Consider the following 27,885-nt stretch of genomic DNA (forward strand, 5'->3'; position numbering starts at 1 on the left):
TCCCGGTAATTCCATACAGTAATGGAATATAGTTATATTAAAATATACAATTTACTTAAATTGGAATCAGTATTTATCATCATATTTTATAACAATATTCAAAATGAATATATTAATTCTATAACACAATTAATCAAACTGAGTATTGCTTTCATCAGTTTCGTATTAAATAAGTTTTCCCTTTAAATATACGAGTTTCGACTAAGATGAGCAACCAGGCTGGAGCTAATCCTGAATAACACTTGGTGGTGGTGGAGGGCAGAGATCGATCAGTGACCAGACACACCTTATATATGCCACATGCGACTCTATTCATTATTTAGCCTTTGTAAACGCCCACCCATTATCGCTGTTGATACCCTTGCTAATCAATCAATATGAGGTTCCATTATTACCTTCAGAACAATTGAATATTTGCTTACAACAATATCATGATTCGGTTGGGATTTAGATTTTTGTGGTTAATGTTTTGCGTGCATTCAACTTTACTTTTATTTTTAAGTCTCTCAACTAAACATATTTAGAAGAAAGTGGTCAATCTCTTTATCTGACTAATGTACAATATATATACGTGGTTTCTATATTTTACTACGTGGATAGAATGAACACGTGAATTCAGAAAGCCTTTTTGACCAAGCTTAGGCATGGTATATTTCAACCACAATCATACGAGCACGATTAAATTAACGTTAAATTATTTATTTGATGCCTATAATTTTAAGATTTTTATTTTTTTGTCCAAAGTGATTTTTTCAATTCTTATAATTTATATTTTAATTTTTTTTTAGTTTCTATAATTTATATTTTAATTCTTATTTAGTCCCTATGATTTAAAAATGATCTTTTTAGTCCATATATTTTATATTTTAATTCTCTTTTAGTCCTTACCATTAAAATATAAATAATATTATCAATTATAATTAACTATAAAAATATTAACCAATAATTCTTAACTAATTTATCATAAGATAATTTATAATAAAAAATAATTAATAATTTATAATTAATTTGTAGCTAATTATTTTTATATTTTTTTATAATAAAAATTAAAAGATAATTAAAATACAAATTATACAGATTAAAAATGTGACTTTCAAATTATAGGAATTAAAAAAAAATTAAAATATATATATTATAAGAACTAAAAATAACACTTTTAAATTATAAAGATTAAAATATAAATTATATGAACTAAAAAAACCACTTTTAAACTATATAAATTAAAAATATAAAAATCATGAAACTATCCAACCAAATGAAAGAATCACCAAGTTCAGGTAACCGGCCGTTGAATCTGATGGATGGGTAAATATTCGGACCCTCACCCATGCATGCTGGGATCAGATTTTATTTATTTTTGGGGTACATCTCAAATTTGAGTTTTGAATAAAGATGAGACACAGAAACAACATTATTGGCCGCCATGGAGTTGAAAATAGACACAGATTGTATTAAAAAATTAAAAAGTTGTACATTTACATTACAGGGGAATTAAACTAAAATATGTTTAGTGTTTGGAAGCCCTCCATTTTCTCAAATCTTGTCCTCTCATGGATTGAAGCCCGCAATAGAATTGAGAGCCGAGACTAATTTTCAGCTAAAAGTGTGCGATCACTCTAGGTAACTTCTAGCTAACTTGTAGAGTCACAGTTAACAAACACAAACGAGAACATAAAACAGTAACAATCGCATTCTGTGAAGCACGTGTTCAGATCATGAAATTCCACCTCTCACGGAATATCATCTCTTTTGAGTTCGTGTTCAGGTCGTCACGATCATGTTCTCCAAACGTAAACAACTATCGTGACAATCGCAGTTACTCTTATCTTTCGAGATTCTGTTTCCATAATGGGAAACCACCAATGCAATCTTTTGAGATCTTAAGCCTCTCGCATGGACCTTGCATATTCTGTTCACACGTTTCGTGCCATTCCTCTGATTGTTACCTGCAAGCGTTTCTGAGATTGCTCCACGCCTAATTTTCCTGCATTCGTTGACTTCAAGCCTTATGTAAATAATGGAATCGTATTGTTCTTTCACTTCAGATTCGGTGCATTTTTAATTCATGGCACGCTTTCGTTGTTACATATATATATATATATATATATATATATATATATATATATATATATATATATATATATATTGGCATGTAAATATATATGATATTGTTTCAAGGTGTATCTTCAATATTAATTAGAAGCATCTTTTTTTTCCTTGTTTGTATTGGATGATGAGTAAATTTCATATATGTATTGCATGTCTCCAAGTCTCGGCATGTATGTTTCCTTTAATCTATGATATGGTTTTGGTGAATCTTGTGGACAAAGAAGCTAGTAATGTTGCTTCGTTGACCAATATTAAATGGATTTTACTTAGAGGAATACTGACCGTAATAGATAGAATAGGCAAAAGCAATAGGAGTTCAATATAATAAATAAATGAATAAATTATCTCCATATTCGACAAGGAAAGAAGAAAAAAAAATGATTTCACACAACCATAAGCTGTGGAAAACCCAACGCCGGGTGGGGAGATAACGGTGACAAGGGCGGCACGGTGAATATTCCGTTTGCATCACTACCCCAGAACCCTAACCAACTAGACGGCGTTAAAGGATTATTCTTAATAAGACTAACGTCGGATTCCCCTATCTTTTCTCTCTTGACGACTTCAAGCACCGGCTCCACCTTCTCTTCCCTTTGGCGTTTGCGGTCATCGGCGCCGGCTTCGAGGGGGAAGTTGAGGATGGCTTTGGAGCCGCGAAGCCTGAACGCGGCTCGGTCGTAGGCTTTGGCGGCTTCGATAGCCGTGTCGAACGTCCCAAGCCACACCCTGGAGCCGCGCTTGTTCGGGTCCCGGATCTCCGCTGCAAACTTCCCCCACGGTCTCTGTCGCACTCCTCTGTAGTGCTTCTTCTCTTCCGCGTTCGGGTTACTCTGCGACACCGTTTCGGTAACCTCGGGCTCTCCAAATTGGATCCACTCGGTCTTCTTCGGGAGAGAGATTTGCAGCGACGGCCTTCGACTCGATTTGCAGCGTGTGGTTGGAAAACTGAATTCCAATTGTGGCTCAATTATTTCGGGTTTTGGCTCAAACTCGAATGCAGAAAACTGGTTTTGTTCTGTGGAAGAAGTAGTAGTAGTTGGGAAATCGAGGAATTCGGAGAAGATTTGGTCAACTGTGGTGAATGAATCGGAAGTTGAAGATTGGGAACAGAGGGAGGTTGTGTTTGGTTCCTGAAATTGGGTGAGGGGAGAGAGTTCTCCTAAAAGATGCAGCTTGATGCGATTGAGAGCAGAGACTTCAAGAGCGTTTGCCATGAGATATTGAGAGGAGAAGGAGCTTTAGAAATGTTAAGATGTGAGGGTGAGTTGAGTGAGATGGGAGAGTGGAAAAGGTATATATAGCAGAAAAAGGTGCTTAATTTTCAACGCAATCATTGTAGCAGGAACCTTCCACTTACCTTCTCAATTACTATTATCATCTTCCCTCTCTCTGGATCTAATTTTGTTGGATAAGATCCGAAACCTGACCCGCTAACTTTATTAAGACTCATATCTGGTAATCTGGTTAAACTTGAATCCGACCCAATTCACTTCAAACTACCTTGTCCACGTCAACGACAGTTTCTTTGACTTTTCAACCATTCTTCCCTGCGTCTTCCCTTCTGGCTTCTGCTGTCCTTGTCCACGCCCGCTCCTTTGTCTGTTTGAAGATAAATCAATTAAACTAAATCAAAATTTCAAATTATTAAGACAACTTGTTTATATATATATATAGTATATAATTATCTATATTTTCTAAAGGGGATATATACTTATATATATTAACCTTACGTTGTTCTACTCCTTCACTTAATATTATATTAGTGTATCTCGAAAAAATAATAATGTTAATTAATAATCAGATTCAGTATACATGTGTTAGATAACTTATCCAATATGCATGTGCATCATAAAAAAAAATTAAACTACGTCAAATTGAGTGAATAAACATAGAAGATTAAAGTTTGAGGTTCTTGCTTACAATAGACGTGCATATGATCGGTGGACTCGTGCAAACAATTGAACAACCACACTTTCAGATGATTTTTGTTTTGAGGAAATCGTGCAGTCCAAAACAAACAAAGCCTAGAGTTTTGGCTAGGTTTAAGGAAGCGAAACTTAACGTAAAAGCAAAGTTTATTTATATATTTATTAATTGTAAAATGTTTAATTCGGAAAAGCGTAAAAGCTATCCATATTGTGGTTGTTAAAACTTAAAAGAAAGAGAAGAGGAAAAAAGTAGTGTAATATATATAAATATAACTATTAATATATTAGTTAGAGATTAATGATTAGACGCAGTCATAAGAAAATTAAATAACATATTCTAGAATGGTCATCTACGATGGTCATGGCACATGGCTGATTTGGATCATGTTGCTTTCTTCTATATTTTTTTGTTATTTTGACCTCCTTATAATGTTGATGCCAAATGTTTCTAGTTTGACTTTTTCCGCATTATGATCAAGCATGAAGTAATGGTCTAAGAATATTGTATTGTTTTGTTAATACTACTAGACCCTCTCAATTTTGATATTGTTCTAGTCCAAGATCATGTTTCCATCTTTCGCATCTGTGGTCGCGTGCATGAGATTAAAGGTTGTGTTTTGGTCCAGATGGGATCATATTCTGATCTGTTATCATGCATCAAGTCCATAAAAGAGGCTTAGGTCAGTTTGCTTTCAGAGTTGGATCAAATGATCACTTTACGGTACGACCATTAATCATCATGAAGGACTAACATAAACTTAACAACACAATGACATTTACCGTATATGATGGAATATTTTGATACTGCATAAAGATCCGACCTGTAAAAATTGCGGAGGGACGTGCCCCAAACATGAATAAAAAAAAGCTTTCATTCGATAGGTTATAAAATACACTTTAAATGATTGCTCTGGATTTAAGTCACCTCCATTCCTAGAAAGCTTTTTTCCGATACAGATACATGCAAGTTTCACATGCTCTTCCTTAGTTTTACAACATCGTTCCTTTATTTTAAATTATTTATGATTGAAAATAGCCAATGAAGTAATGTTCTGCCTAAGCTTAAGATTAAGGCCAAGCACGGATAATTAAGATTCTTATCCTTCACTTGTCCAAACAGTGTGTGGTAGAAATACTTGGGGGGAAAAAACTTCAATGCTGAAATAAAATTATCAAAATAGATAGTGTACTTTGATTTTAGTTATTTATTTATAGTATTGGGAAGCATAATTTCCATAAGCAACCGTAGGATGTGAGGGACGGTAATAGAAAAATATTCTCAAAGCCTTGGTTTGATATGTCATATGTGTCGCGAGGGATTCCTTGAATCAGGAGTAGCATTCTATGTTAGAAGATTGCGAGAAATGTGCTATGTAATGTCCATATATTTTGTCTGTTGGGCCGGCCCAAATAGAACTTGTTATCAGATTCCGAATAAGTAATTGTTAATAGGAGGCTTAATTGTATTTTTAATTTTTTAATTTTTGATGAATTTTATCTTTAATTTTTAAACTTGATATATTTCATCTTAATTTTTAAGAAACTTTCAAATTTTACCTTCAATCATTTTTCATTAATAAGCACAAAAATAAAAATAAAAATTGGATGTAAAATTTGTCAATTAATAAAAAGTTGGAGATAGAAAATGTAATTATATTAAGAGTAAAACCACCCAGGAAAAAATTTATAAGCTTCTTAAAAGCAATGGTAAAATGCGTCAAATTAATTTGTTGAAAGTAAAATTCACTAAAAATTTAAAAATTAGAGGTAAAAAATACAATTAACCATTAATACTATTTCTTTTTTGTCTTTTATTTACTTTTTTCTTGATTGAATTGTCTGATTTTTTTTCTTTTCATTCAGTAGTTTTATTATTTTATCTTTTACAATTATTTTATTTTTTCTTACTTCTCTAGGATTGTTTCATATTCTGAATTCACAAATAATAAAATTTGATATGTTAATTCCGAACAAAAGTATGATCCACAATTTACTGCCAAACCTGTATCTTTATATTATATATTATCATTCATGCTCAGTGTTAATATATTATCATTCATTTTGTCGGGCTTCTGTTTCAACTTTCAACCACTCCCATTCTTAAAACTTTATGGGACCACTAGAGGATAACTGGATAAGGTATCCTGATATAGTTTATTCATTTTGAAATCCCCTTCCTAAACAGAAAGTAAGGTGCATTTTATAACTAATTAAGTTCTAGACTTGTCCTAATCATGATTAAAGAAAAGTTACATCAATGTCCAAATAATCACGAAAACTCGATTCTTAACTGTTGGACTTCAAAAGTGGTTTCGCATAAACATGATTCTTAACCGTCTTGCTAGTTGACAAAATTTGACATGCAGCATGTTTAACGTTGTAATTTAGTCTCTTTTAAAATTATTGACAATGTCAGCAGCTGAATTAATTAGCAGAATGTTTCGATACAAACTTTAATGCATTAAAGACATTTCAAACGGAAATGACAGAGTCTATTGTTTGACAAAGTGTAAGAAATGTCCATTTAAGTTATAATTTACACGTTGTTTTTGATGTCGTCGGAGTAGCATGTAATAGAATTATAACTAGATCTTCTACCGAGGAAGCTCCAGTTAAATAAAGCATTAAATTGGAAGTGGGTTGCGCCAATAACGTAACGTTACATTTTACTTGGTCTAAACAGGATGAACCAACGGGGAATTGGAAAGCAGTTGAATGACTTAGCCACAGGCTATAAACAAAGACCAAACACCTGATCAAAGTTAGTCAACGGTTAAACCAGACACCGGCCACCGAGTAAATCTTAGCCACCGGACATCTAACCAAAGTTATCTTTTTTTCTTCTATTTCTCCCCTCACATATTGTGCTTTGATTTACAAAATTGAACAATTTAGAATTTACATTAACTTCTCACCTCTTTCGTTTACCGTATTGATAAGTTAAAATTTATGCTTCAATTAATGAGTAGTATTTCGTGAATTTATTGGTATTTTGTTTTTGACGGAAACAATCAAAATAATTAATTTAATCAAGTTAATATCTGAAATAAAATTAAAATAAAAAATAAATAATTATTAATTTTATAAAATATAAACATTTAGCAAAACAAAATATAACAAGAAGATGTTTATATTTAAAATAAAAAGTTTTTTTCGACAAGAAATAAAGAGTTAAATTCACGATATAATACTAATATGAATATTTTATGATAATGTATTAAGTAAATATAAAGTTGATTAAATACTGTTAGCAAAGTCCATTAGATCTGCAGGGTTTGAAGCCGCACTTTTGCAGAAATGGCATATCAAAGAGTCGTTCTAGCTAATTAAATAAATCCAGGTTTTTCTTGATCAATAAATAATCTTAGACTCGTAAGAGATTTGGATGCTCCAATTTTCAAAGATAATTAATTTGGCCATTACATAGAAAACTTATTTTGAGCTGCTAGCATTGAATCAGTTGTATGCTGGAGAAGGTTTCATCCATTATTTAGTTATCAACATTCAACATTGAAGTACATGCATGTACCCGACAATATATATTATAAAATTATCAACTTGATAAAGTACTGCTCTTTTTTTTTTATCGAGAAGAATTTCAACTTGTTTGAATTAAAAGATTTTCACGACAGGACAAATTAAGATGCCGCAAAACTGTTCGGGGTTGGAATATTTATGCAACAACTTCTTTATTTAGAACTGGTTTTTGCACCCCATCGGATGATGCACATGACGTTTTATGATAAGAGTAAATTATAATAGAATATAATGATGATCGATGTAACGAGGGTTTAAAATAATTTTTTATTTTTATTCAATAAAAAAGTCGCATGATTATCAATGCATATAATTTTTTTTCATAAAAAATAAACATAACAGTATAGAACTAATTTTTTAAAAGCAAGTACAGTGAATAAAAAATTATAAAAAATGTTACGATAAATATTAATGAAAGATATGTACAGATATAAATAATATTGTCAAATTATAAATAAGAAGATGACACAATAAATATTATCTAAACTTCATTAATAGTTAAATGAATTTAATTTAAATTGACTAATAGTTTAAAGATTTTTTATATTATCATCTAATCGTTGGTTGTATATGATAAATTTTTTTAATTTTATAATAATTATTTTTAAAGTTATATATAAAATAATTTGTAATTGATTAATGATATAAAAATATTTACACCTAAAAATCAAACTCTAAATAAATTACTCTTATATATACATAATTTAAGATTTGGAAATTGAGATGAACAGTCTCTTTTGGCACACTCTAAGTCATTATTATACTATTAATTTAAAATTTTAAAATGTTACATTTATATATTTTTTTAAAAATAAAACACTTGAATATGAGATTGTGTGAATTGAATATAACTTTTTAAAATGATTTATAAATATAACAATACATAGCATCGACTTTATTTTTATGTGCTGCATAATACATAATAAATTAATGATAATAAGTTTAAATATCTAAAAACTCAACGCTTGAAAACATGGGAAGAAAAATGCTATATTCTTCGTCATTCAGAAGAATTACGGGAAGGGGCCATTGAACAGCTGGAAAAAGCCCAAGCCCGCTTAATAACATTCAAACACACCCTCAGAAAGTTGCTAATAGGAATTGCCTTACGTAGCGGAAGAATTACAAACATATTTTATAAGGATTTGTAGAGTTACATGCACCATACGATTTATGCACGTGAAGTTTTCTATTTCTTTTTTTTTTTTTTAAAACTTTTAAGATTCTAATTTTCAACTCGCAAAGAGTTATTTATGGGATATTATTACGCCCACCATACAAATTATTGATACACCTCACATAACTTATGACATTCTTATTTTATCATTTCATAAAATTGATACAAATAATATTTCATAAATTTTATACAAATTATCAATCCATATAAGACTTACATATTATCATCATTCTGTAAGTTCAATCTGTAAAAATACATATAAAATCAAATTAGATATATATTAATAAAATATTAAATGAATTTATATTAAATAATAAATTATAAATATAATAATCTACACGATAAATTTGAAAATAAATTTAGGTAATAAACATTATTAAATAATGTAAAGATTAGTATAAATCATAAGCAGCTAAAAAAAGGAAAGAAGACTCAAAGATTGTGGTGTTGTGCACGTGTTAGTTATGGGCACGTGGACACAAAGCTAATATTTCACTAGTATTAGTAAATTAGTAGCAATAACGAGAATTTTCAAGTAAAAGTCAAACGTCTATGGTCATCGGTCAGCTTCAAAGTTCGGCGCTACATAAACTCCTTGCCACAAAGATTCTCTTTCTTTATTAAATTAAAAAGTAGTACTCCCTTATTCAATATTAAGATAATCATTTTAAAAAATAAAAAAAAATTACAGAACTCTTATTGTAAATGTAATTTTTTTTACATGTGTATCAGCCAGCTGTTCAAAGAAAAATAATTTTATAATTTTTTCATCATGAAATAAATGAGGCTTTTATTTAACTTCTGATTAGTTATCTTCTACTAAATTGGTTTAGTGATACCATTAATCATAATTTCATATTCAAGTCCAAAATGAAACATCAAATTTTAATTAAGATACTCAAGTGTCAAATCATTTATGTTAACTAATTTTGATTCTTATAATATTTTACATCATAATTTCCTTTAAGTTATTGTATTATTGATGTAAAATATCTATAAAATTTATTAATTCTTAATATCTTCTTGAAACTTGATTAATTATTTTTAATGAGATTTTTTTCTACGAGATTTGAATATTAGATATTATTTAAAGAATTTGAGATCAATTTCAATCAAACAAATGACAAATTGATATATCATTATTTAATAAGAATATAATGATAGCATAAAAAATTACACTATAATCTTATCAGGTATATATATATATATATATATATATATATATATATATATATATATATATATATATATATATATATATATATATATATTATCTATTGATTTTCCATTAATGGATAATCTTTTAAAACTTAATTATTTATATCAACACCTAATTTTAAAAAATACATTATCTATATAAAAATAAGAGTAAACTACACTGATATGCTTAAGGTGATACTCTTAATTAAGGTATTTTGAGGTTGTGTATATTTTTTCATTGTTTTAGGACCTTCCTGCAAGGGATGCATAATATAACCCCTATTTTGAGATTGGTTATATATATATATATAAAGGAGTGTTAGTAATATATTTTTCAAACAATTCAAAGCAATTAATGTAGGGACAGAAAATAAAATATAAAGAAAAAATTGATGAAAAGTTCAGAAAATATCATTATAATTTACTCTAAGAATAACTTGAGTTTAGTCTGTTAGTACTGTTGAAGTAGGTGAGAAAAGGTTCGATTGAGTAGTTAACTATAATTAATTTAGTCCAAATTTAAAATACAAAACTAGTTAATCAAATCAATCTAATTAATTTAATTTGTCAAGTGGATGTAGTTAATGCAAATCTAATCCCATTATCTCATTACTGCGCAAGATTTAAATGACTCGCTGCTATCATCTTTTTGTTTTGATAAAGGGAATGCAAATAAATGAAATCTAAAAAGAAGGTGAAGGTTTGTGAATTGTGGGGGGTGACTGTAATCCTCCACCTTCCTGGAAGCAACACTAGAAAAGGTGATGAGTTACTGTGAGATGGAAAATTAAAGAAAGAAGGTGGGGTCTTCCTTCCTTGGCTAGTAGATTAATTAATGGGGGATTATTGACCTTGCAATGCAATTTTTCTTTTCAAACCTCACCAAACATACATGTCCACATCCTCTGCATTCCTATCTTAGTCCACTCGCCAATCGCCAATCGCCAATCGCCAATAGCCAGCCATTTTCTTCCAATTTTCTATTTCTTCTTCTCTCGTCCTTTTATTTTTCTTCATTTTTTTTTCTTTTTTAATACAATCAAAATTAGAATTTGATAACGAATCATATGCGTGGAATTAATTCAAAATGTATGCATTAGCCAAATTGTAATTAAATCTTTTCTTCTTCCAAGTTTTATTTTTCAAAATAAAGTTAATCATATGGCGGGTTTAGATTAGTTTAAACTATTATAAAAATGTTTTCTAAAATATTTTTTATTCGTTTTTTTAAATAAATTATTTAAATTTCACTATAAAAATAATAGTAAAATAACAAAATATTATCAATAGTATTTTAGTAATATGTTCAAAATTAATATTTATATAATTATTATTAAATAATAAAAATATGGAATAGTACTTTATGACAAATAGTTAGTTTTAAATTTATAATTTTAAATCTTAAATTTTATTATTCTTATAGAAATATTTTTAACAAGTTTTTAGGTTATGTTTGATAAAATTAGCTAGAAGTTAAAAAATTAGTTAATAGTTAGAAGCTAAAAAATTAACTTATTAAATTAGAAATGTTTAATAAAATTAGCTATTAAAAAATAAAAAAAAGTGTAAAATGATAAAAAATAATAATAGTATGATTTATTTTAAAAAGATAACAATGAAATCAATAAATATATTAATGATAAAAGTGAAAGAAAATATAAAAAATTAGAAATTAATATTTTAAAAAATAAAATTTCAAATAACGTTTAAATAAAACATAGAAACTATTGAAGAGTTATAAAAAAAATTCTTATTAAACAAACAAATCAACTTTTCAAGTAATAAAAAACTAATAAAATATCTTGTTAAATATATTTTTTTAATGGTTGCTATAACATATAATAGTATTGTGAATGTTATGTGTGCTAAGTTTTTATTGTATTAAAAATGATATTTATTATAATTATTGTTTATTGATGGAAAATATAAAATGTTTTACATGAATACTTATTAATTACATAAGATTAAACTTGATTTATACTAGTGGAAGATACGTATTAAATGGCGAAGTAAACTAGTTTGGCGATTTTGCGGCACGGAAAGACGACAAAAGCAGCAGAAGCGGACGAAGAAACAAGTTGTGTAGGACGAATGACGTCATAAAGGGAATAATTTATTAGCAAAAAATGGGGAGATTAAAGCATGTGATAAATCTCACCCAACCTGCACCTTGCATGCGAACTTTCGGAGAAGCCGAGGGCGAGCCAGACTAAGAAACAATCCCAAAGAATTTAAGTTAAACCCGAAACCGTAAAGCAATTGAAAATTGAACATTTTTCTAAACCCCGTTGATCTTTAAGTTTATCATCCAAGTTCATGTACCATAGCTTTTATAAATATCCCCATCCATTTTCCCTTCCAAGTTCCAATATTCAATTCAACACCTTCCCTCATTCTCTTCAAATGTACGGACAAAGTTGCTACGAGTCCGATTTGGCCCTTTTGGACTCCATTCGCCGCCACTTACTCGGCGACTCCGAGGAACACAGATTCGGAGCCCCGAATGTTAATTCGGGTAGCACTCCATTGTACTCTCGGAGCTCCAGTTTCGGCAGGTTGTACCCTTGCCTGAGTAACGATTGGGGCGAACTTCCTCTTATGGAAGACGATTCAGAAGACATGCTTCTTTATGGTGTTCTTCGCGACGCCGTGAACGTAGGCTGGGTCCCATCTCTCGACGCTTCCTCACCGGAGAGTTTCTCGTCGGCTTTCATGCCGCCGGTGACCGTGAAATCCGAAACGGATCTATTTCCGGCACCGGAACCGATTTGTAACCCTCCGGTGGTTCAGGGCCCGGCGCCGGCGGTAGTTCCGGCGAAAGGGAAGCACTACCGGGGCGTGCGGCAGCGACCGTGGGGAAAATTCGCAGCGGAGATCCGCGACCCGGCTAAAAATGGGGCTCGGGTTTGGCTTGGGACTTTTGAGACGGCTGAGGACGCCGCGCTGGCTTACGATCGAGCCGCGTATCGAATGCGCGGCTCGCGGGCTTTGTTGAATTTTCCGCTCCGGATTAATTCGGGCGAGCCCGAACCGGTTCGAGTTACGGCGAAGCGGGCTTCAGCAGAACCGTGTTCTTCGTCGGAGAGTGGATCTTGGGTGAAGAAGCGGAAGAAGGTGGTGGGTTGAGAACGGGGCACGTGGAGAGCAGTTGTTGGTGAAGTAATTTGTGATGCTAAAAAGGGGTGGAATAAATGGGTTGGCATGCTCACTCATTGCTCAAGTGGGACTGTGGGACTGATCAAATCTAAAGCTAAAAAAGAAAACAAACCACATTTGGAAAAACTGATTAGGGTCGAGGTTCTGTTTGGCTTTGTGAATACAGTTACAAGATTTCTTATTTTTTGGTTCAATTCTATAATAATATCTGTAACATAGTTGGGTAGGGCACCCACCCTTGTGCTAAACTAAGTGATTTCAATAAAATATATTTTGCCTTTAAAAACAAATCAAAACTCCCACTATTAGGCTGAACATAATAGGTTATACATTGAGTTTAATGTAATTTTCTTCTTGTTTTTCAAAATTTATGATTTTCCTATTTTTTTAATTGATATATTTTGTTTCTCATTTTTTTAAAATCAATAATTTTATTTTTTTATTTTTTAATTGAAATATTTTATCTCTTATTTTTTTTAAAAATCTACGATTTTAATCTCTTTTTTTAATTTCAGACTAGACTATGTATTTATTTATTTATTTTTTAATAAATTAAATTTACTAACAATTAAATAATTAAAATGAATAATAAATAGACACACCAGACAACATTTATCAAATATATAGATAAGCTTTTGAAATTAATTATAAAAATTAAAATTACATATTTTTTTAAGTGTTAGACAAAATATTTTAATTAAAAATAAGAAGTTAAAATTGTAAATTGTTTAACAATGAACATAAAATGTTTCAATTAAAAATAAGAAAATAAAATTGCATATTTAAAAAAATAAGAGGATGAAAATTACCTTTTAACCTAAAATAACCAATATAAAAAAAGTTTTAAAATAAACAAAAGTCGCGTAAGTTGAAAAATAATTAACATAAATAAATCCTATGATTATGATTTATGACTACAAGGCAATACAATCCAAATTGATTTCAGTTGACGTTACAGGTCCCATATGATTATTTAAGTTGGTTTATTTCGAAAATGGGCAATATCTTTGTTGATACTCATCTAGTCCCACAACCAATCACATGAATGCTTACTGCTTAAATAATTTTAATAATAAATGTTGCGTACCCTACTTAATGTAAAGCAAGTGAGTTTACGTACAAAAAGAAATCAAATGAGTTTTATCTATGTAATTTGAATTTGGACTTTAGAGCATATTTCTTCATGTTTTCACGAGAAAATACTTTTATATAGCTCAATTTTGATATGTAAAAGGTTTTTAACTTTTTTTCCTTTTATTTCTTTCTTATTTAAGAAATTACAAAATCATCGTAGTTTTTGCTTCTTTTTTTTTTCTTTTCTTTTCTTTCCGATTCTTTCCTGAAGTATATATAAGTACTTGAAAACGAATACGCCCAAGATAGGATTGGGGTTTGAGTTTAATTTTGAAAAGCGCTGTAATGAATCTTAAAAAATCAAAATGTCTACGCAACTTTATCAGACGGCTTTGAAAATAAAATAAAATTAAGTTAACATTATTAGCATGCATCCGCTTCATTCCAAATCAATGACGACTTAACGAGAGGTTATCGTCGATTCCATTTGCTAAAGGCACACCACACGAGGGCTACTGTGACATTTTTTTTATATATATAAAAAAAATGCTAAGTAAAACAACTCATGTCTATTAGTATATTCAAGTATTCCACACTAGACAGAAATTAATTCTTGTTGCAAAAGATTCCAACATTGCCCAATCACCTTATGTTTTTATACAAATGTTTTATTGTTTAAACGTTTTTTTAAGGAGGGTGTTTTAACGTTTTTTTTTTTCTGTCAAAAAAGATGTACACTTAATAGGACAGTTTTAATATGAGCTTGCGGGTTGCCGCACGCTGCGGTGTTTGGCCTTGACTTTTTTCTCCATTTTATGAAATTTCCATTTGTTTTTAACATTTTTCATATATATTTAGTTTATGGAAAAATATACTACCATATAGTTTGTGTGAACATTAATTTTACGAGATTGAAATAAATAAATCTTGATTTTATGGTCATATTTAAATTATTAAAATAAATGTTACTTAAAGTTATATAATTTATTAAAAACTAAACAAAGATGAATTACAATAATCAAATAAGAAGTTGTGGTCTTTTTGGCAAAGATTGATGGGATTAAGAAGAATATAAACCAAAATAGGGATGCATCCTAGACTTGATTTTTGGGAGATGGGTTTTGATTGAAAATTGATACCAATTTGCTCTTGGTTAGTTGAAGCTAGTGGTGTGTGTGAGTGACTTACTTTGGGGGTATTGGCTGTTTATATTGGGAAATATCTAAGTCTCACATCGATTATCTTAATTTTTGGAGTGCAGCTTAAATATCTGTTGGACAACTTCACTTAATTGTCAATTGGTTTTAAGATGAAATCTAACATGATATCAAAATAGGCAGGGCCTGGGACCTCGCCCTCGTTTCCGCTGCGACGAACACCCACCATTTGTTGTTCACGCACCATGCCCAATAAGTATTAGACATGAAGGGGTGTATTGGGTACACTGCAATATCAACCACGACGACAATCATAAATTGCCAACAAACCACCGCAACAATGCATCTTCAAACCAGCCACAACAAGAAACGAGGACCTTGGGCCAAAAGGAAATAGAAATGAAATGAATGGAGTATGAAGAAAATAATAAAAGAAAGGAAGAAGGCACTACCACATGTAATTTTGAAATATTTCAAAAAATGTTGGGTGTAGAAGATTTTCTTGAACAAGACCCCTATTTTGAGGAGGTGAGGCCCAATTGTAAGAGAACTTCTGATTCGGGTTGGGTACCACCAAAAAGAGATTTAACCCTATCTCTAGAGGAGGTCAGTTACGCAAATCATTGGACCAAATGAGCCTAATTACAAATGCAAAGAAAAGCTGCGATTATATGGTGTTTTGAATCAGAGTGGCCCGAAAGGAAAAAGAAAATCTCAATTTTGTTTGCACTTAGCAGTTTGCTGAAGAAATGATTAAGCTAATCATAATTTTGAAAGCGTTGTTGGCAGGGGAGATATTTTCAAACTATTATACAACATGATCATGTTAAAATACGGAAGATCTGCAAAGACCCAGACTCGTAACGTCAATCTTATTGACATTCTAACAGCAACTTAAGACACAGTTTGTTCTAATTAGGATGACAGGAATATGACAGAAAGCAGATAAACTATCTTACTCAACTCCTAAGAAAAATACCATTAAAAACAATATAGAAAACAACCAAAAAAGATAAAAAAGAATTAATATAAATTTCATTAATTTCTTATTGATTCATTTTCTAAAAGAGAAATACATTTATATAGATGTAATTGATGTTAATCAATGGCTATTATCTATCCATGTGTCAAAATTTAATTATTTATACTAAAAATAATACACAAATATCAATTCTAACTTATATAATCTTTTAACCACTTTAAATTTATGATATATTTGAGTCTTTTAAAGTCCATTTTAACAGAATAGTATGCTCCATTATATGTTTGAATATTTAGTTCACTTTGCTTTCATGTTTACTACAATTAAATTATACCCTTTTTTATATATATTTTATGATCTGTTCTGGACGGTCTTTGTCATAAAATGCATAAAACATATAATGAAACGCCTGTGTCTTATGTCTACCAAACGTATAATTTTATAGATTTAGGCTCGGGGAATGCCGAAAATTTACGTGCTAAAATTTGAGTACAAGGCTAACCATTATGTAGAAATATAAAAACAAGAGAGAATAGAAAATAACCATGCATGCATATATATTGTGTAAAAATCGTACAGGAACAGAAGCAGTTAAGATATGGAATGTATGGAAAACAGTGTTGGTGGGTTAGGGGACTTGAACAAAGCCTTCTAGCATTTGCATGACCATCCCCATTGTTGTTCCCATTTCAGGTTGCTCATGTATGCACCTTAATGCTATTTTGACCCACTTTTGTAACCTGCCATTGTCAGATAAGACCTCCTCATTATTCTCCACCAGAGCATCTATTCTCCCTTCCATATGGCAATCAGAAGCCCAATCTGTCAGTATTGTCTTCTCTTCTTCCCCTGAGTCCACCATCAAAGCACTTCTTGTGCAGCGAATAATTTCCAACAACATTACACCAAAGCTGCAAACATCCACTTTAACCGTCACAGCAATGTTCTTGAACCATTTAGGAGCCACATATCCTCGAGTTCCTCGGATCAACCGGTACAACCTTCAAGAGAACAAACAAAGCAACCGTAGCCAGGAGAATACTGTTAAAGACAGGGGAGCCAATAAGTGATCCTATAAGAATTGGCTTAGCTCGATCTTCTTTCATTGAATCGGCACCAGGGGGAAGTTCCTCGTTTGGACCTAGATAAAAGTCACGACTAACTCTTGTTTTGATATAGACAAAATGTTGATCATTAACATCGGTTACTCTTCCATTAGAAAGGGGCAATCTCTTCATCCAACAAGTGCTACCGCCCAAAATGTCCATAGCACACTTGCAATCGTGCAAGCAAGATTGTAGGCATTCCTGTTGAGTGTAAGGCTGTATCTTTTAATAATCTCTACCAGGAAATTTAAAATTTTTGGGTTGGTGCATATCATATAGTTCTTCTGGCAGTGCTTAAACATCGGCTCCACAACTGGGTTGGCATCCACCAATGAATAACCATAAGGGCATTTACAAGTAGACCTATTATTTTCCGTGGAGCAGTAGCTATTATAGCCACAGGAACTGCTACCGTTATCATTGAATATTGCAGTGCAAATGTTGTCAGGAACAAACCGCATAATTGTCCACCCTTGGTAGGCATTGTTGCTCCTTGGATGAGCATACTGTGTGAAAACTCCATTGAATTCAAGTGTTGCCCTGTAGTAATACCCCTTAGGATCAAGACTTGAGTTGCCCCATGTTGGTCCTTGAGGTTGGATTCTTGTCCCATTGACTGTCTCCACATAAATATTCCCCAATTCATCAAACACTAATCGTGAAGGAGAGTGAGAAGCATCAATTCTATAATAATATCTGTTACGTAGTTGGGTAGGCCAGGAAAGTGGACTTAGCAAGAGAACACCGTTCTGAAAATGTAGTTGGAACCTTCCACCTAAGCCTAAATCGTTAAAAACACACAGTTCCATTTTATATTTCCTACATATGATGGTGATCCTTGTACTCTATAAAATTAGTTAATGTTTTTATGTATGTTGTTCAAGATGTTGAATTTTAGGGTTCATTTCACGTGGGAATTACATAATTAGCCCGAATATTTTCAGCATTTCATCGAGCCTGAAAAGGTGCTGTTTATTTTTAATACGATAATGAGTTAATAACATATTAACATTGATCGAAGTTGTGCGTTTGGATTTTCCGAATCTTCCTGATCTTGTTAAATAAATTTAAAATTTTTCATTTGCCTTGCGATGTTCTTATTCATCAATAATTTATATATTTAAAAGTGTTTATTTATTATAAATTTAGTCATATAAAATAAATATTTATTTATTATAAATTTGAATTATATAAATAAATATTTATTTTTGTGTAGTACATAGGCTAAAATTACTATAATTTACCAACAGTTCGAAAAGTTTTTTCTTAGATTTCTAAGGACCCCACATATTGTCCTCTATAAAAAAATATAATGAAAATGTTATATTGGAGAGAAAATTTCCAAAAGTGTGTATAGGCAATGGAAACTTATATTTATTTATAAGGTTTGGTATTTGTGTGTAGCTTATAGACAATATATTAAACAGGAATTGACAAGGGACATAGTTGAGTTGATCCACTGTATACTTGAGTTATTATAAACTTATTTGTTTTGGTATTTAAGTTATTATGTGTACTATTATTAACGTATATAGAGTTTGCTAGTCACTATTTTTTTTTTCTATCTCCAACTCCAACATCTGTTATTCTGTTTATATATATATTATTCTCTCTAAGCGTTTCATTTTGTTTATTTATTTGTTCGGCCGGTGAGAAGAGTCAAAATACCTTGCTTAGGGGACAGGTTTCAAAGAAATAAAGATTAACTATACTCAAATGGATTGGGGTGTCATAAAGAAATAACCAGTGATAGATTGTTGTGTGTCAGAAAAGAAATGACCGGTGGCTCAATTCAGTTGATGACTGGTATGAATGAATCAAAATATCAAAGAACTTGATTGCTCATTTGCAGTGTTACAAAGAAATATCCAGTAATTGGAACACTGGAACGTGTGGCGGAGGACACACGTTGGGGCAGCGGTGTAGTTATAGGTTCATGCATAATTGATATTTTGTTTGTTTTCGCTCTTTGTAGTTATATATCATACAAGTCTTGACGAGTAGAGGTTTTCATATATCATGCATGTAATCAGGAGGATGGCAAGTTAGTAGGGACAGAGTTGATTGAATGATTTTTGTTTTGGTGGGTATATGTACGCTGCATTATGAGATCAAGGTATATATACATGCAACCAAAACACGTGTCACTTTTTGTACTGTTTCGTGCCTCGTATTATAATACTCCTAGTGATTATTTCTTTTGCCAAGAAAAAAAAAAAAAGAAATATTCAGTGATTACTTGTCAATCTCGGAGTCAAAGTCATAAGACGATGGAGAAGAAAATATCTTGTTATCTTCAGACACAGCTCATATTCCGAGTGGAAGAGTATGTCACACGTACGGTGAAAGTCCTCAACAAATTAAATAACCACACATTCAATCAATCATCATGATATCCAATCCATTTATTCGATCTCGTAATTAAACCCACGGCTGCCCTAACCTTCCTTATCTGTACACTTTTCTTTCTTCATGTTTCCTTAGTTTTTGCAAAAGTTGAGCTGAATAAGCCACTTACTACCGATGACAATAATGCATGGCGTTCAGCTTCGGGCGAATTTGCTTTCGGGTTTCGGCAACTGAATAATGACACCAAGCTGTTCATGGTTGCCATCTGGTACAACATGATGCCCGGCGACCAGACCGTTGTTTGGAGTGCAAAAAGAGGTTACAAACTTGCAACAGCACCGACAGGATCACGGATTCAGATCACCTCAGAAGGGCTAGTGCTGACAGGTCCCAAAGGAGATTCCATATGGATAGCAAATTCAAAAGATATTGTTTCGGAAGGAGCTATGCTTGACAGTGGCAACTTTGTTCTCCTAAACGGAAACTCGGAACATGTGTGGCAAAGTTTTGACTATCCCACGGACACCTTGTTGCCTAACCAATCTCTCCAGCTCGGAGGTGTGTTGACTTCTCGATTGACAGACACAAATTTCACTACAGGAAGATTCCAACTTTATTTTCACAAAGGTGACAGTCATGTCTTGCTCTGCCCCCTTGGCTGGCCTTCTCAATTGCGTTACGAATCTTATCATACAATTGATGACTCTGGCAATGCTTCACAGTTAGTGTTCGATAAATCAGGGGATATCTATGTAGAGACCACCAATGGTACTAGAATCCAACCTCAAGGATCAACATGGGGTAACTCAAACCTCGATCTCGACAGGAATTACTACAGAGCAACCCTTGACTTCACTGGAGTTTTCACGCAGTATGCTTATCCGAGGAACAGTACTATTGCCCAACCAGGGTGGAAAATCATCAGGTATGTTCCTGGTAACATTTGCGAAGCAGTCAATCAGTATGGTAGCGGTTGTTGTGGGTATAATAGCTACTGCTCCATGGAAAATCAGAGGCCTACTTGCACATGCCTTTATGGATATTCACTGGTGGATCCAAGTAATCCATTTGGTGGATGCCAACTCAATTTCACCCTAACATGTGGAGCAGATGTTCAAGCACCTCCAGACGAATTATATGAAATGCATGAATTCAAAAACTTTAATTTTCCTCTGGCAGATTATGAGAAGATACAACCTTACACTCGACAGGAATGCCAACAAGCTTGCTTGCAAGATTGTATGTGTGCTCTTGCCATTTCAGGTGACTTTTGTTGGAAGAAGAGATTGCCCCTTGTCAACGGAAGAGAAGTGAATGTCACTAATAGACATTTTGCCTATGTCAAAACAAGAGTTAGAGGCTACTTTTATCCTGACTCAAATGGGGAACTTCTCCAGCTCGGAGGTGTGTTGAATTCTTTTGCCTATCCTGAATTCTTTGGGGATCACTTATTGCTTCCTTTGTCGTTAACGGTATTCTCTTGGCTACGGTTGCTTTGTTTTTTCTCTTGAAGCCGAAACTGAAAAAGGTAGTACAAGCTTCCAGTCTTTTGGAAACAAATTTGCATTCGTTTAGTTATGAGGCATTAAAAGAGGCCACATGGGGTTTTAGTGAAGAACTAGGCAGGGGTTCCTGTGGCATTGTTTACAAAGGCAAACTAGAAGCAGCAACATCTTGTAACTTGATTGCCGTCAAGAGATTGGATAGATTGACACAAGAACGAGAGAAAGAATTCAGGACTGAATTGAGCGCCATTGGTAAAACCTGCCACAAAAATCTGTAAGGTTAATTGGATTTTGTGACGAGGGAATCAATAGACTATTGGTTTACGAGTTCATGAGCAATGGTACTCTTGCAGACATCCTATTTGGACAATCCAAAGCACCCATCTGGAATACAAGGGTTAGACTTGCTTTGGGGATTGCAAGAGGATTGTTGTACTTACACGAAGAGTGTGACTCTGCCATCATTCATTGCGATATAAAACCTCAAAATATACTCATAGATGAACATTTCAATGCAAAGATCTCTGATTTCGGGTTGGCCAAGTTGCTGTTGTTTGACCAAAGTAGAACGAATACGATGATCCGAGGAACTAGAGGATATGTGGCTCCTGAAAGCTTCAAGAACGTTGCTGTGACGGTTAAAGTGGATGTTTACAGTTTTGGGGTAATGTTGTTGGAAATGATTTGCTGCAGAAGAAGTGTGATGACCATGGAAGCAGGGGAAGAAGAGAAGGCAATATTGACAGATTGGGCTTATGATTGTTGTGTGGAAGGGAAGTTACATGATTTGGTGGAGAACGATAAGGAAGCCTTGTCTGACATTGGCAGGTTAGAAAAGTGGATAAAGATAGCAATTTGGTGCATTCAAGAGCATCCTGAAATGAGGCCAACTATGGGGAAGGTCAACCAAATGATGGAAGGTTTGGTTGAAGTCCCTAACCCACCATCGCCTAATCCTGATGTTTGATTAATCTCTTGACATAATTCCCATCCTCCCTAAAATATTTGGGAGAAGTGATTATGCACCGTTCCTGTTCGTGTGATTTTACTCTATGCATTGTTATTTTCTATTATGAGTTATTTTTTGTGTACTTTTTTTATTTTCTGCAGATATAATAGCTATCCATATATCCTTGTACTGTAATTAAGTTATTGTTCTATGTAGTTCAAGATGTTGTCTTATTTGGAATCATTTTATGTAGGACGCAAGCTTAATTAGCACGAATAGTTTCTGCATTTCATTCAGCCTAGATGTTGCTGCTGTGTTTACTAATTAGAGCTCCAAATGAGGCATTGTTTACTAATTAGAGATCAAAATGAGCTCCTCTAATTTAGAAGCGTATTTTTATGAATTTCTCAATCAATGGCTCGACGACAGTACATGAACAAATGTAGAAATTTTTTCCCCTTAACGCCAATTTAAACGTTTCTAGCTAAAAACAAAGGGGGAAATATTTATCCGTACAAACAAGAAGATAAAAATATTCATGTACCATATATAAATGAAAAATCAATTATATATTTAATAAGTAACTTTAAAGTTTTTTTTTCCTAAATTATTATTTTAGTCTTCTAATTTATTTTTAAAAGATTGATTTCGTCTTCTAAATTTTAAATGATTCAATTTAATTCTCTAGTTTAATTTTTTAAATTGATTCAAGTCAATATAATTTTTTAAATTGATTGAAGTTAGGTCTTTTTTCTAATATGAGATTCACAGCGTTGATATGTATTGCTTTTACATTTTCTGGCAGTTTAAAACTGCCAATAAATGGTTTCTTTTCAATACATGAATTGCGTCGAGCCATGCTCCAGATGCGTGGAAAATATGGCATTAGATCTACAACTATTCCCACAGTCCAAGACTCACGCAACAAACCCAACTTTGCCGGGTTCAAAGTCTTGTTTGACAGCAACAATTAGGTCGTCGTTCTCGCCATTGGTTGTAGCGTTGGTTAGGCCGAGGAATTCGCCATTGGGTGGCGTCAAAGAAAATTGCAATGCTGGGGACCAAATCAAAGATGGTTGAAGGGATCAAAAACGTAAGTTCCATATCTGGCTGAGGGGAGAGAAGAAGTGAAGATGGAAACAGGATAGGGATATATCAGGAAATAAATGAAGAAGAAAAAAGAAAATAATATATAAAAACAAAAATATCCTAGTCATTTGTTCAAAAGAAGACAAAAAAAAAAATCTAACTGTTGTAAACTTGTCTCCCACGACGGGAGATATCTGAACATTAAATATAAAATAACAAAATAACTAGTGCTGGTACGTGAAAAGGCCAACACGTGTTCCTATTGTTTTAGCACCGTTATTTCAATTTGAACAGAAGGAAGAAATTTAATCAATTTTTAAAATTGAAAAAGCTAAATTAAATAAAATAAATAAATTAGACGACCAAACTAACTTATTGTTGTTTGCATAACTTTGAAAGTATTATGTTTACTAGATGTTTTTTTCTATATAATCAAATTCACAGTTTCTAAGGATAAAACTTTAGTAAACTATTATAAGTATTATTAATATTGCTCTTTCTATATAGCAATATGCTGCATTCACGAGAATCCTGAAATGAGGCCAACTATGGAGAAGGCAATGCCAATGCTAGAAGGCCTAGTTGAAGTCCCAAACCCAACCCACCACCGCAGTTTTCCTCATACTCAATATCTTAATTAACTGCCATCCTGCCAAACAAATTGGAGGAGAAAGGTTGGTTCTATATATGTACCAATTCCTATTTCTAGATGTTCTTATTCGGGTTCATTTCATTATGCTTTAAGTTGATGGTTTTTTTTTCTTTCTTTTCCTTCTTTTGGTATTAGTAGACTGAATCATTGACACTGAAGTTGGGTGTCTGGATCTTCCGAATTTTCCTGATTTAAGGTAGGATCTTTAAAATAAGTTCAAAATAATCCATATATATATATATATATATATATATATACATATATATATATATATATATAGAATTTTAAAAAACCCGTGCAACACGGTTCATAGTTTTATTAATAACCCAAATTAGACATTCATAGATTACATTAATATCCACCAGACCCAACAAAAAATGTTTAGCTAAACATAGAGAAAATAGAAATACACATAAAAAAAGAAAAGAAGAAAGGATAAAAGAAAACTCCATAGATCATCGGATAGACGTGCGCTTCCACCATTTTCATCTTTCTCATATTTGTAGAGCTTGCCCCAAAGTGAGTGAACAGGTTAGGTGACAGGCAAAAAGCAGCACTCTATGGAGTATGTATCGAGCAACTTGCGAGAAAGTGAAACAATTAAACAACTAAAGCATAATAAAAACACATACAATTACATACGAAGCACAACATAATTAATGTTTTGGCTGGATGGAAGTTAAGATATAGAATGCATGGAAAAAGGCGGTGGTGGGTTAGGGACTTCAACAAAGCCTTCTAGCATTAGCATTACCATTCCCATTGTTGGCCTCACTTCAGGATTCTCATTAATGCACCAAAATGCTATTTTGATCCATTTTTCCAATCTGCCATTATCAGACAATGCCTCCTCATCATTCTCTACCAGAGCATCTATATTTCTCCCTTCTATATAGCAATCATAAGCCCAATCTGTCAGAATTACCTTCTCTTCTTCTTCAGCTTCCATGGTCAACACATTTCTTCGGCAACAGATAATTTCCAACAACATCACCCCAAAGCTGTAAACATCCACTTTAACCGTCACAGCAATGTTCTTGAACCATTCAGGAGCCACATATCCTCGAGTTCCTCGGATCATCGTATTTGTTCTAGTTTGGTCAAACAACAACAACTTGGCCAACCCAAAGTCAGAGATCTTTGCATTGAAATGCTCATCTATGAGTATATTTTGAGGTTTTATATCACAATGAATGATGGCAGAGTCACACTCTTCGTGTAAGTACAACAATCCTCTTGCAATCCCCAAAGCAAGTCCAACCCTTGTATTCCAGATGGGTGCTTTGGATTGTCCAAATAGGATGTCTGCAAGAGTACCATTGCTCATGAACTCGTAGACCAATAGTCTATTGATTCCCTCGTCACAAAATCCAATCAACCTGACCAGATTTTTGTGGCAGGTTTTACCAATGGCACTCAATTCTGCCCTAAATTCTTTCTCTCGTTCTTGTGCTAATCTGTCCAATCTCTTGACGGCAATCACGTTACAAGAAGCTGCTTCTAGTTGGCCTTTGTAAACAATGCCAAAAGAACCCCTGCCTATTTCCTCACAGAAACCCCGTGTGGCTTTTTCCAATGTTTCATAGGTAAAGGAATGCAAATTTGTTTCCAGAAGACTAGGAATAGCTGGGACAAGCCTTGTTAGTTTCGGCTTCAAGAGAATAAACCAAGAAACCGCACACAAGAGCATACTAATACTGATAAAGACAAGGGATCCAATAAGTGATCCCAAAAGAATTGGCTTAGCTCCATCTTCTTTCTTTGAATCGGCACCAGGGGGAAGTTCCTCGTTTGCACCAGGATCATAAAAGTCACGCCTAACTCTTGTTTTGATATAGACAAAATGTTGATCATTAACATGGATTACTCTTCCATTAGAAAGGGGCAATCTCTTCATCCAACAAGTGTTACCGCCTAAAACGGCCATTGCACATATGCAATCGTGCAAGCATGATTGTCGGCACTCCTGTTGAGAATAAGGTTGTTTCTTTTCATAATCTCCCAGAGGGAAATTAAAATCTCTGAATTCATGCATTTCATATAGTTCTTCTGGTTGTGCTTTAACATCCACTCCACAAGCGAGGGTGAAATTGGGTTGGCATCCACCAAATTCATTACTTGGATCCACCATTGAATAGCCATAAGGGCATTTGCAAGTAGGCCTATCATTTTCCATGGAGCAGTAGCTATTATAGCCACAGGAACCGCTACCATACTCATTGAATATTGCAGTGCAAATGTTGCCAGGAACATACCGCATAATTGTCCACCCTTGGTAGGCATTATTGGTTCTTGGATGAGCATACTGTGTGAAAACTCCATTGAATTCAAGTGTTGCCCTGTAGTAATACTCCTTAGGATCAAGACTTGAGTTGCCCCATGTTGGTCCTTGAGGTCGGATTCTTGTCCCATTGACTCTCTCCACATAAATATTCCCCAATTCATCAAACACTAATCGTGAAGCAGAGTGAGAAGCATCAATTCGATAATAATATCTATAACGTAGTTGGGTAGGCCAGGCAAGTGGACTTAGCAAGAGAACACCGTTCTGAAAGTATAGTTGGAACCTTCCAGTCGTGTAGTTAGTATCTTGGAGTCTAGAAGTTAACTTGCCATCTAGCTCCAAAAATTGGTTAGGCAACAAGGTGTCTGTGGGGTTTTTGAAACTTTCCCATTCAAAAGTAGAATTCTTGTTTACAAGAACAAAGTTGCCAGTGTCAAGCATAGCTCCGTAGGAAAGAGGAACGCTTGGTTGTGCTTTCCATATGGATTCTCCTTTCGGACTTGTCAGCGTGAGCCCTTCTAATGTGAGCTGAACCTGTGATCCTGCTGGTGCTGTTGCAAGGGTTTCATTTGCTTTTGCATTCCACACAATGGTCTTGGCTGGTATTTTGTCATACCAGATGGCAACCACGAACAGGTTTGTGGAATTAAGTTGGCGAAATCCAAAAGCAAATTCACCCGAAGGCGAAAGCCATGCATCATTGTCGTTGGTGGAGAGTGTGGAACTCAAAGTAATGTTTCCAAGAACAAACATAACATGAAGAAAGACAAGGGAAAAGATGAAAAAAAGGGTGGGGGAAGCCATGCATGGTTTATAACTTCTTCCTAGCTACTTATATAAGACTGAAAAAAATATCAGTAATCAGTAAGTCTACCAATTTGACTAATTATTTGTTTATTAGTGGGCAAAGCAAAGCAGAATGAATTGCCAAGACATTCACCGAGAAAAGATTAGGTGTTGTTGCAAGAGTGTTTAGTTTTTAGAAAGAGTACTCTTTGACTAACATGTATAGTATGTGGCTATTGGAGAAGAGAGAAGGGCTTGAATGCCGTTGAATTATTGAACATGTAATAAGGCATTCTCTTTTTGTTGCGATAAAGGAAGACTAACTACCGCAAGGTCAAGTCCTCAGAGAAGACCTCACACTCACATCACAGGCCAACCAATCACAAAATCACCGTTCCCTTTTTCTACCTACTCAGACGTATTTGCAAAAATTATCGGAATATGAATTCAACTCTACTTTTTATTATTATTTTATTTTTCTCTCTCTTGTGTGGTACTGTTATGTATTTCTCATATTTCTTTATTCTCTTTTTATGATACATTTATAGACTTAAGGACTGTAATTATTTTTATTAAAATATGAACACCAAATTTTATACAACATGCACGGTTCTTTTGTTTCTTATTTTGTATATTTATACATGATAGTTATCCTTGTCCTGTATACGCTTATCATATCTACATCGTTCAAGATGTCATACTTGGAATCATTTTATGAAGAAATCTTAGCACGTACATTTTCAGCATTCTCTTAAACTGATCCAACAAATGGATGACTTTGATTTTCAATTACTGTTTTATACTATCAATCAATGAAAAATCATTCTTACTATGATTTTTAAAGT

The 27,885-nt window shown here is 33.1% G+C and overlaps 3 protein-coding genes and 2 pseudogenes across 3 annotated transcripts; 2 read left to right on the forward strand and 3 right to left on the reverse strand.

The window, feature by feature from the left end:
- Window positions 1-2,424: 2,424 nt before the first annotated feature.
- On the reverse strand, window positions 2,425-3,376 carry LOC100800788 (ethylene-responsive transcription factor 5-like protein). Its single transcript, NM_001317437.2, has one exon. The coding sequence runs from the start codon at window positions 3,321-3,323 to the stop codon at window positions 2,493-2,495; it is 831 nt and encodes a 276-aa protein (NP_001304366.2). The 5' UTR covers window positions 3,324-3,376; the 3' UTR covers window positions 2,425-2,492.
- An 8,469-nt stretch (window positions 3,377-11,845) lies between these two features.
- On the forward strand, window positions 11,846-13,397 carry LOC100819649 (ethylene-responsive transcription factor 2). Its single transcript, XM_003538704.5, has one exon. The coding sequence runs from the start codon at window positions 12,268-12,270 to the stop codon at window positions 13,075-13,077; it is 810 nt and encodes a 269-aa protein (XP_003538752.2). The 5' UTR covers window positions 11,846-12,267; the 3' UTR covers window positions 13,078-13,397.
- A 3,879-nt stretch (window positions 13,398-17,276) lies between these two features.
- LOC112998402 (G-type lectin S-receptor-like serine/threonine-protein kinase LECRK3) lies at window positions 17,277-18,235 on the reverse strand (annotated as a pseudogene).
- Window positions 18,236-19,819: 1,584 nt separating this feature from the next.
- Window positions 19,820-22,491, forward strand: LOC100820182 (G-type lectin S-receptor-like serine/threonine-protein kinase LECRK1; annotated as a pseudogene).
- A 1,830-nt stretch (window positions 22,492-24,321) lies between these two features.
- LOC100775269 (G-type lectin S-receptor-like serine/threonine-protein kinase LECRK1) lies at window positions 24,322-27,058 on the reverse strand. The gene has a single exon (XM_003538705.3). The coding sequence runs from the start codon at window positions 27,056-27,058 to the stop codon at window positions 24,650-24,652; it is 2,409 nt and encodes an 802-aa protein (XP_003538753.1). The 3' UTR covers window positions 24,322-24,649.
- Between the last annotated feature and the right edge of the window lie 827 nt (window positions 27,059-27,885).

Source organism: Glycine max, chromosome 11 (genome assembly GCF_000004515.6).
Source record: "Glycine max cultivar Williams 82 chromosome 11, Glycine_max_v4.0, whole genome shotgun sequence".
Lineage (NCBI taxonomy): Eukaryota > Viridiplantae > Streptophyta > Magnoliopsida > Fabales > Fabaceae > Glycine > Glycine max.

Bases quoted from the DNA above. Each gene is read 5' to 3' on its own strand.
- LOC100800788 (NM_001317437.2), bottom strand. From the start codon at position 3,323: ATGGCAAACGCTCTTGAAGTCTCTGCTCTCAATCGCATCAAGCTGCAT.
- LOC100775269 (XM_003538705.3), bottom strand. From the start codon at position 27,058: ATGGCTTCCCCCACCCTTTTTTTCATCTTTTCCCTTGTCTTTCTTCAT.
- LOC100819649 (XM_003538704.5), top strand. From the start codon at position 12,268: ATGTACCATAGCTTTTATAAATATCCCCATCCATTTTCCCTTCCAAGT.